The following is a 9,707-nucleotide window of genomic DNA, read 5'->3' as shown; positions in this document are numbered from 1 at the left end:
AGGTTGCTGGATTTTTTGTATGTTTGCAAAAAGATCTGAAACTCGTGTAACTGAAAATTCGTCGTAATACTCTTAAAAATAACATATACTGGCTTGTGTTTTACATTCTCATTACACATAGAGTCTTTATTCTATATAATAAAATTGCGTAAAAAAATAATCTTATATATATGTATATATATAATAAGTCATTTTATATACACTTATCTAGTCGCAAAAGCGTTATCTACTTCGTCGGAAGTAGACGCAATGCCGGACTTCAATAGTTTCACCACACAACTGTCGGACGGCGCATATCACACGCTGACATCGCGTTCATTTCGTCACTCGCGAGGATAAACGCGATGCAGCTTAAAGTCATGGATAAAACGTTCCTTATTAATGTGCCTTATTAACAAGTGACATAAGATTACTGCAGTCTTTGTACTGTGGCGTGTTGTTCCTGTTTATATATAAATTGTTTCCCTGATTCGCGCTTATATCTAGATCTGTATATGTATATGTATGTGTAGAAGCGTATATAAAGATGTGACATCTTGATGAAATAAGACTTAATACCATGACATATCGTGTAAAATAAATTTCGTTGTAAAAGCTTGTAACACGAGAGTAAATTCCTAAAACATAAATACAAAATATTTGAGCAAAATAACAATGAGCTGCCGTTCAATTCGTCATCATCCAGAGTCTTCCCCCACAGAGTACACTTTTGAAAACTTGTGGAACATCTGGAAGTTGATCATTTGTTCATCTTTGAGAAAAGATTTCCGAATCAAACCGACATCAGACGCAACAGTGCGAAAATCGCAGAGTCTCGTTCCAAAATTGAGAGATTTTTGGTGCCTCGCAATGAGCCGATGTACTTAACTCTCCTCAAGTACAAGAAATCCGCGGAAATCCACTCGATTATAAATTCTTAGTGCTCGGGTGGAAGGAGGAGATCCGTTTGTTCCAGAGTTTGGGCGGCGAGAGAACCTGCTCGAGAAATATATGCCTCTTCTCCTTCACGTTGAAACGCACATTGCACAGGGACTTGTCAGCCTTGTCGTCCCGGTCTATAGTCCAGGCACGCCTGTCGTCACTGTCGTTGTTGTTGAAGCGCCTGCTCTTGCACGATGAGACCGGCGCCAGATTTTCCTTGTCTGACAGCTCCGGCGACTTCTTCGACGTCGCGGGCAGATTCCTCTTGGCAGGTAACTCCAGCTCGTTGGGACTCTTCAGATCAACGAGCTTCGAGGCGCACGAGTTCTCGCCGTTCTCGACGGATACCAACGGACTCATCTCCACGTACAAGTCGCTTTCGTTCGCGTCGAAGTCGTCCTTGCAGTCCGCGAACGTCACTTGCCGCACGAGCTTGCCCCTGCTGCCCAAAATCGGCGAGTCCGACAGAATAGCGTCTATCAGCGGCGTCTTCTTGATGGACTCGATCGCGCAGCACTTGACGAACTCCCTGATCGCGTCTATTTCGCGCTTGTCGACGACGCGTGGGTCATCCGACGGCGACAGCTCGCCAACTGGACCGGGCACCGTGCCGGTCTTCAAGTCGTTATCGAACAGCACCTTGGCAAAGCGCGCTCGTGCCATCAGATTCTTCGGGTTCAGGTCCTCCCACTGCGTACCTGTGGTGTGGTAGACGTGCCGCGGCGAATTCTCCGCCGTGTACCGCCTGATCTGGTCGATCGTGCTCACCAAGGTGCTCGCGGAGTCGCGCGTGACGTCTTGGACACGTTGGAACTTGCCTTCCTCCGACGACGACGTCGCCGAATCGTCGCGTTCCTCCAGTATCGTGTCCAACGCGAGCATGCCACCCCGGTCGTCTATCACCACCGGCTTGGCGATGTACAACGTGGGGGCGTTCTGGTCGTCGATGCTCGTACGATTCGCGAATACCCTGTCGCCACGATCGTATAGCGACTTATCGTCCTTGGACGATTCCGCCAGATCGTACACCAACGTGTCGGCGTAGTCATCCTGCTTGAGGATCCCGCGCGAAGTCAACGATCCGGCACCGCATACGCCGTCCGAGTACTCCGAGCTGTAGGTGGTGCCGGTGGTGCTGGTGAGTGTGTCCCGACGCCGATCACGCACCACGCTGTCGTCATGGATATACGTCTCGATGTCGGTGTAGCCTTTCCAGCTGCGGATGCACCACGGCGGTCGGGCGATCCCCAGCGGACACACATTCTCGTAATCGTGGATCGACGTTACACAGCTCATCGTCTCGTCCCGTTGCTGCAAGTCCTTGGACGCCTTCTCTATGTCGAAGATCCTGCTGCCTTCCAGCTGCGTCGGGGTCGTCAGCCTGCCACGGTTCTTTATCGCGTCCAGCGCACCGATTACTTTGCTGCAAGAGTCCAACATGAAAGAGCTGTTCCACTCGCCATCGTCGAGGTTCAAGTCGACGCTCGACACGTCCGGGCAGAGCCAGTCCAGTTGCGTCGCGATACCGTGCTCGTAGATGCCGCGACGTTTCCGCGATGACAAGCATATGTCTACGTCGACGTCCATGTCTACGTCTACTTCCGGCAGAGTTTTCTTCTCCGTGTCTAGTGTGATGGGCAAGCAGATGCCCCTACGTTTCTGGCGATGATGAGCCTCCGCGTCGTCGGTGTCGGGTAAGCCCTGGTATAAAGTGCTCAATGTCGCGCTCACCGAAAGCGTGTTGTCCGCGTTGTCCATTGTCGTGGACGTTTCTTCTTTGTGCGCGCGACCGTGCAGCTTCTCGCACTCGGTGGAGACGCGCACGGACTCGATCTCCGCATTGTAGTTGCAGTTGACGATACCCTCTTCCGCGCAGTCGGAGATCTGCGCGACGTTCGTCAGCAGGGACTGCTTATCGGTGGCCACCTCCTCAGAGATGGTGGCTCTCGGCGAGATGTCGATGGAGTGGTGCAACGACACCAAGGAGCCGCGGTGGAACAACTTGAAGGACCTGGGTGTGTCGGTCTTGGCGGTGGCGAGATGCTCGTCGACGTCCCGGCGAATATCCCTTGTCGCCGACGTCCTCGACGGATGGAACTTGCTATAGTACAACAGCATGCTGGTCAAGCCGATGAGCATCCCGCCGACTATTGCGCTCGCGATCGCGATCATCGTGTCGACAGCGATCGAGTCGACGAAGCGCAACGCGTACATCACCAGGAAGACCAAGTTCTGCAGCGCGATCACCGTGTAGAACACCAACACGCGATAACGCGACCTGCCGTCGCACAGATTGAAGAAGTCGAAGCAGTAGATGAGTCCTATGATGCAGTTATAGATGCGCTCCTCCCACACGGTCGGACAGAACTCGGTGTTCTGCAAGATCACCCAGATCGTCATGAACAACCAGTGCAGACCTGAAAGAGAGAAAAGAGGAACGTACGGTTACGCAATGCGAAGAATGCCGATCACTCGCGGTGAATTACAATCCCACGAGCTATAATTAGCGAGCTCTCACTACGCCAGCGAGACTTCGTTTCTATCAACTCATCGATCAGCGATTTGCAATGAACGTTTTGTCACGCATAAAATAATTCCTGCAAGACAATCGATCCTCTCCTGGAAGCTTTCTGGTATATTTAATTACCAAATTGTTGCGCTCAATATTTTCAATATTTCACGATCTTGATCGTACAGTTCCTCGCCTGAGAACTTGTCGGTGTCCAGCCAACAAATGTTTATCGTTTGTGGTTTCGATTCGCGATTTCAGTAACACAGAAGCTTTTTCCGTGTCCAGTTAATAAGAGGAATGAAATTATCAATCGTCCGAAAACAATCGCGAGTCGTGAGCTCTTCTTGATTAGCGGTCTTTTATCGGCACTAAACGCGCCCGTCGACGATCGCGCTGGGCTCGCAGTGTTCGCATTCTTTTTAGTTAGAACGCTATTCCCGTCTGTCTCTCTCGGCACCGCTCACCCAGAAATAATAAGAACCACGCTCTCAGGAAGACGGCAGCCAGCACCAGAACTCCGATTCTCGACAGCAACATACCGCTACGCCACAGAGCCTGAAGAGCGAGCGCCACCCAGGTCGCGTTGTTACGCTCCCGGTTGATATTGTGCATGGCTCTCACGTATGTGCTGACGGCCCACGTGAGAGAACAAAAGGAGGCTATAGCGGACGCACCTGTGGAATACCGTTGTTGACATAAGTACTTCGTTCTTCAACTATATAAAGTATATAAAACAAACTATATAAAATAGAGCGATGTATCTGTTCTTCGACTATAAAGTACGGGGCTAGAGAAGTTGCTTTCTCCTTACTCACTTTCAAGAATGGCTCAGTTTTTTAAATAATCCGGTACCGATATTTTTCCAAGCCCGATGGGAAATCAAGAATCGCACCATTCATGGTGTCATTCGAAGAAATCGAATACGATGCGGATTGTACCGTTGCGGCTCTCGTCGTTGGATCAGCATGTGGTCGAAAAGAACAGAGGGGAGTGGAGGAAACGAAAACCAAGTTACCGCACCAATTGCATCTTCCTTTTTCTTTCACTCCAGTAGTGAGGGAGACCACCTTCTTTTCGGCTATTTTTAAATACGCCGCGAGAATTGTCGTTCATCCCGTTGTTTTATATTTAAAGCTCGAGACAACGACGTATGTGTGTCCGTCACGGCCGGTCGACCGTCGCAGGACATTCGTCGCGTTTCAAATGGAAAACAGATAAACAGCGCGATATTCCATCCGGCTTTCTGTTATCTGCGGAGGCGGCACAGAGACAAAAAAAATACACAGCATGTCGACAGCGTCCGCCGCAGATCCCGCAGACACACTCGAGCACGGCGTCGATACGGTGACGGTGACGGCCCGGTGGTGTAAATAATCCAAGTAGAAGACCAAGTTCTCATCTTGAAATAATGTCGCAGACGCTGTATAAAGTACGCTGTATAAAAGACGCGACGTGGAACGACGAGAAGTTAATAATTTACTCGCTATTGTCAAAGGTTGGATTTCATCAGCTGGTGAAGTGGCTCTTCTCGTTGAAGCAGGTATGCGCGCACTGATAAACGGTAAAAACAGGAATCTCTCGATTGAATGTATAGACAGATAGGCGAGGAAGGTGACACTCTATTACTTCGCAGAGACAAGTGACGATGCTGCAGTTGACCGCGTTGTTAACAATAATCTGCGTTACATTGTTGATACTGGCGCAGAACTCTGCGGAGAGCTCGTACACGGAGACAAACATAGAGACGACCGCGCGAGGAGAACAGATATCGTCAAGGTATGCGTGGTCCGTAACGCGCACCGCGTCTGAAATAATACCGCGAGTAATAATGTCGCGGGAGCAAATGGAGGACGCTCGAAGAGAGTTAAACGCTAGGAAGCGACGGCTGTCGAGCGTATGTGAGACCATCAGCTCGAGGAAATCCTACTTGGACGTCGCGTTGACAAACATGATCGTCGACACGTGAGTAAATTCAAGGAGAGAAAAGGGGGGAGGGAAAAGCGAGGGACAGGCGAAACATTGAAATGAGAAGCGTCTCTCTTGCTCTCTGATTCTTCTGTGATCATGTTTTTTTTACTTTGGTAATTAAGCTGTCATTCGTCAAGCGTAATATTCGACGTTAAGGGGATTAACACGTTGACTGTCAACTACGAGATATCTCGTAAGTTGTTTACTTGCCCAGGACGTCTACTACGAGTTATCTCGTCCCTTCATTACTTGCCATATTTGTACAGCTACGAGAAAACTCGTAGCATAACAGTGTAAACATGAATAGATGGCCTCAGGAAAGAGAATAAAAAATGTTTTAAAAAAAACATTTTTTAAGTTTTTTGATTATTACTATGTACTATTATTAAAGTTTTTAATAATATAACATGATTAAATCAAATTGGCTCTTTAGACCGGAATCGTGAAAAATTTAGTGGCAGTCAACGTATTAACGGTGTTAGTTGAAAATAAAAGCTGCGATTCACAAGGAATCAAAGTGTCACTCTAGACGCTAATTTCAAAGTTTCTCCCAAAGGGAACACAATGTGTCGTGGTGCCCCGTGTACAAGGCGGCGAGTTCCACGTGGATGAGTTACTTCGCCGTACTGAAGGGTATCCTGACCGACAGTATGATGGATCTGCTGCAGCACAATCTCGGTCAACTCGGTGAAATCGTGAGACAAAAGTTCATGCACGGCGAAGACCTCAATACGATGCACGAGGTGAGCTTTACGTTTTATAAGTCAGTGAAGGCCGATCCCATCAACGTTTAACTTCCATTGTGGTTTTACCGATCTTGATAATTGTATCTTCCTGTTAACAAGCTTTTCAAAATTAATATAGCATTAATTTTAAATGAAAATTCCCGGATAAAGAGTTAAAAAATGTTTAATAAACCTAGGTTATATTAAGAAACTCTTAACGTTCAAGCAACGTTCAAGAGAGGGTAGATTAAACGACCATTTGAAAAATAGTTCACACCTGATTGCAGAAAATAATGAAAACAAAGAAGTTCCTGATCGTACGACATCCACTGGAGCGGCTCCTGTCCGCCTACAGGGACAAGTTGGAGCACATGCAAGGCCGCGAATATTACTACAAACGCTTCGGCCGGCGTATCGCGTTCAAGTATCGCCTACCCGGCAACGAGACGAGATTAGAACCGACATTCGAGGAATTTCTTCGATTTATAGTGAAGGAGAAGTTCTTTGATGAACACTGGGCGCCATATTACAGGACCTGCGAGCCTTGTTCCGTGCACTATGACTATATATTGAAATTCGAGACTCTCGATCGAGATGAGAATTTTTTCATACAAGACGCCAATCTCAGTGGATATTTATATGAGAAGAATTATGCGCAAAACATCAATCCTCACGGGAAGACCACTAGAGAAATCCTCAGCGAGTACATCAAGAAGATACCGCGATCACTTCTTGACGAGATTTATAAGATCTATGAGAACGATTACAAGTTATTCGACTATTCTGTCGTCTGACGACTGTTTCAGTTATATTGTACATAGGCAGCTCAAAATTTTTATACGCAGTGTTATTGAAAGGCAAATGAATGTAGTATGTACATGAAACAATGAAGAAAAAGCTTTCCTCGAATGTTACATAAAATAAATATATCCTTAGACATTTAAAGATAAAAAAAAGGAAAAAACAATTGCACAAAAGCGCAAAAGAATAAAATTAAAGCAGGGGGAATAAATTTCTATATAATATATAACATAAAATAAAATAAGGTAATTATGCAGAATAGGTACTTTTTCGAATTTTGAGATTTTTTTGTTGCTATTGTGGTAAAATTTTTTGTTGTGACTCCAAAAGTAATAATGAATCGGGGGAGCCCGAAAAATATGCAACCTACATATTTCTTTTAACAATTTGTGGTAAACTTGTCAAAAGGGTACAGCACCTCCAATTTCGATGAAAATAGACTAATATATGTTTCAATGGTAAATATGGGGTTAAGGGGACCCACTTCTGATGACCTTGAATTTTACATATTTTATCAAGAACACCCTCCCGAGTAATATGCAAAAAGTTTTAGTCCGTGCTTACTGTTCGTTAAAAAGTTACTAACAAATGAAATTAGTGATAAGAGTTTGCACCGAGCATGTGTACACACACACACACACCGAAGGGGGCGTACAGGGAGTCCTTCGGCCCCCCACCCGCACCCCCCCTCGAGGGTTAATGGGTGAAACTCGCTTCACGTGGAAAGTCGCAATAAGTCGCAAACTCACATGTGACTTTCCATATGAAGCGAGTTTCACCCGTTGACCCTCGAGGGGGAGGGGTGCGAGTGGGGGACCGAAGGCCCCCGCAAACTTCCTTCGGTGTGTGTGAGTGTGTGTGTGTGTGTACATATGCTTGGTAAATATGTTGGTTGCATACTTTTCGGGCTCCCCCGATTCATTATTACTTTTGGAGTCACAACAAAAATTTTTACCACAATAGCAACAAAAAAATCTCAAAATTTGAAAAAGTACCTATTCTGCATAATTACCTAAAATAATTATATATAAGAATATCAAAATAACGAAAGGAAACACTTACTTGTCCAAAGTGGAGCATGATGTAATATTGCAATTATATACAGTTGCAGTATCAATTGTGGCGCAGCTCCCATGAATGATTCAAACAAATGCAACATACATATGTCACTCTCTTGCCGGTATACCCAATTCTTGTCCTTGCTAAAGCTTGACTTATTTCTTAGAGAATGCACTGCAGTATAAAACAATGTCAAGTACCTAAACAGAATATAAAGCGACACATATTTACATGTATATTGATTTTTAGTTTCTCACACTTTAGGAAAAGGGGATGTGCAAATAGATAAATACCTGTGCAAAAAGCCTAGGAGTAAAAAGTGCAACAACCAGTGAATAGTCTTCAAGGAGCCGTCGCTGCGATGCCATCTCAAACTAAATAGTTGAGTAACACAAGCGGGTAAGATGGTAAAACCTATTGCAAAGCATCCCCACTCTATGTGGCCTTGCAAAAGGTATTCCACAAATACAATGCTGTCTGTGTGCGAAAAATATTTTACAGAGTGCTTGATCTATGACGGTAAAAGCTTCCTGATAATGCAAATTTCTAAGATAGCATGCTTTGACAAAATACAGGCAAGCTCCACTACATATGAAATAATATGTTGAACAACTTTCACGGAAAAAGATACAAAAAGAGAGGATATATAAACAATTGTCTTTTCAGAAAGAAGTATCTTTTAAGATAGAATACATCTTTTAAGATAGAAGTACATCTTTTAAGATAGAAGTATACATGGTGTCTCACAATTCGCGATATTAACGACAGATTCTGCAATCAATTTATAATAAAGCTTCTCAAGAAAACTGTCAAGAACGAAATCACAATTTGTTACAAATTTTCAACTTTCAATTTTATATAATTTTGAAAAGTCTAGAAGCACTCCTGTCAAAGTAAAATTCACGTAAAAGTAGTCGAAAAATGCGATAAAATTGAAACTTAAATTTTTCGTTGCCAATTTAGTTCCAAAGTGGCTTCGTTGGCGATTCTTTCATCTCAATGTCTCACAATCGAAGAATTGTTCACGCTATGTCGATCATCACTCACCCGTCATCGACCTGTCACCGAATCTGTCATTAAAAGTGAAGCCCGCGAGTTGTGCGACACCTTGTATATGTATACGCGCGTATACATGTGTGCTCTTTGTTCACCTGTTGCTACGTCCGCGAAAAAGAAACTGACCGAAAACGCGTAGTACAGCAGATCCGTTGTGCAAAATTGATACCGCTCGGTCTGCCGGCGCGGAATCGCCGCGGCCGGCTCCTTGCCCGTCGCATTTTCAGCGCACGAAACGTCGATGCATTTTGTCTCGTTTGACTCTGCCGCCGCCATCTTCCTGCATCTTCGCCGGCGCGTTCCCGGCCATTCGCAATTGGTACTTACTCGAATTTACTCGGGCGCTTGCGCCAAGCTCGCCAACATGATCATGCTAATGCATTAGGTTTGTTTTTTATTGCTGAACTGGCTGCACTAACTTGCACTTATTCTCTTCTCTCCTTTTCACTCAACTCCTAGATGTATATTTATTTCTTTTTATGTTCCCAAAGTGTACACTAGTTCAGCGATAAAAAACAGACCTATCGTTGGGTTTGTTCGTTCTTAACTCAGTCCCCCTTTCCTCCGAATCTTCTCAAGTATTCCGTCTCTTCTTTCCAATTGCGATTTTTACATTTCTTCCTTAATCCTCGTCTTTCTCTTTCATCTAATGTACATTTCGTTAC

The 9,707-nt window shown here is 45.2% G+C and overlaps 2 protein-coding genes across 3 annotated transcripts; one reads left to right on the top strand and one right to left on the bottom strand.

The window, feature by feature from the left end:
* Window positions 1-96: 96 nt before the first annotated feature.
* On the bottom strand, window positions 97-9,497 carry LOC105189312 (uncharacterized). Of its 2 annotated transcripts, none has more exons than XM_011151329.3 (5): window positions 9,138-9,497; window positions 8,280-8,463; window positions 7,990-8,186; window positions 3,898-4,107; window positions 97-3,338 (listed from the first exon to the last, which is right to left on the bottom strand). In XM_011151329.3, exons 1-5 carry the CDS (start codon window positions 9,316-9,318, stop codon window positions 907-909), a joined length of 3,204 nt encoding a protein of 1,067 aa, XP_011149631.1. In that variant the 5' UTR covers window positions 9,319-9,497; the 3' UTR covers window positions 97-906. The 2 variants fall into 2 exon arrangements, with proteins under 2 accessions (XP_011149631.1, XP_025156920.1); XM_025301135.1 differs by having other exon boundaries at window positions 9,169-9,322.
* Window positions 4,367-7,074, top strand: LOC105189311 (carbohydrate sulfotransferase 11). The gene is made up of 4 exons (XM_011151327.3): window positions 4,367-4,973; window positions 5,067-5,395; window positions 5,958-6,144; window positions 6,414-7,074. The coding sequence occupies exons 1-4, from the start codon at window positions 4,842-4,844 to the stop codon at window positions 6,918-6,920; spliced, it is 1,155 nt and encodes a 384-aa protein (XP_011149629.1). The 5' UTR covers window positions 4,367-4,841; the 3' UTR covers window positions 6,921-7,074.
* Window positions 9,498-9,707: the final 210 nt, after the last annotated feature.

Source organism: Harpegnathos saltator, unplaced genomic scaffold (genome assembly GCF_003227715.2).
Source record: "Harpegnathos saltator strain DR-91 unplaced genomic scaffold, Hsal_v8.6 scaffold403, whole genome shotgun sequence".
Lineage (NCBI taxonomy): Eukaryota > Metazoa > Arthropoda > Insecta > Hymenoptera > Formicidae > Harpegnathos > Harpegnathos saltator.
The sequence above is the reverse complement of the archived record's forward strand: the minus strand, read 5'-3'. Positions and strand labels throughout refer to the sequence as shown.

Excerpts from the sequence above, each read along its gene's own strand:
- LOC105189311 (XM_011151327.3), top strand. The coding sequence starts at position 4,842 with ATGTCGCAGACGCTGTATAAAGTACGCTGTATAAAAGACGCGACGTGG. Across the intron at positions 4,974-5,066 it reads GGCTCTTCTCGTTGAAGCAG|AGACAAGTGACGATGCTGCA; the intron begins GTATGCGCGCAC and ends ATTACTTCGCAG. Across the intron at positions 5,396-5,957 it reads ACAAACATGATCGTCGACAC|GGAACACAATGTGTCGTGGT; the intron begins GTGAGTAAATTC and ends TTTCTCCCAAAG.
- LOC105189312 (XM_011151329.3), bottom strand. The coding sequence starts at position 9,318 with ATGGCGGCGGCAGAGTCAAACGAGACAAAATGCATCGACGTTTCGTGC. Across the intron at positions 4,108-7,989 it reads TCATGCTCCACTTTGGACAA|GTGCGTCCGCTATAGCCTCC; the intron begins GTAAGTGTTTCC and ends GGTATTCCACAG. Across the intron at positions 3,339-3,897 it reads GTGGTTCTTATTATTTCTGG|GTCTGCACTGGTTGTTCATG; the intron begins GTGAGCGGTGCC and ends TCTCTCTTTCAG.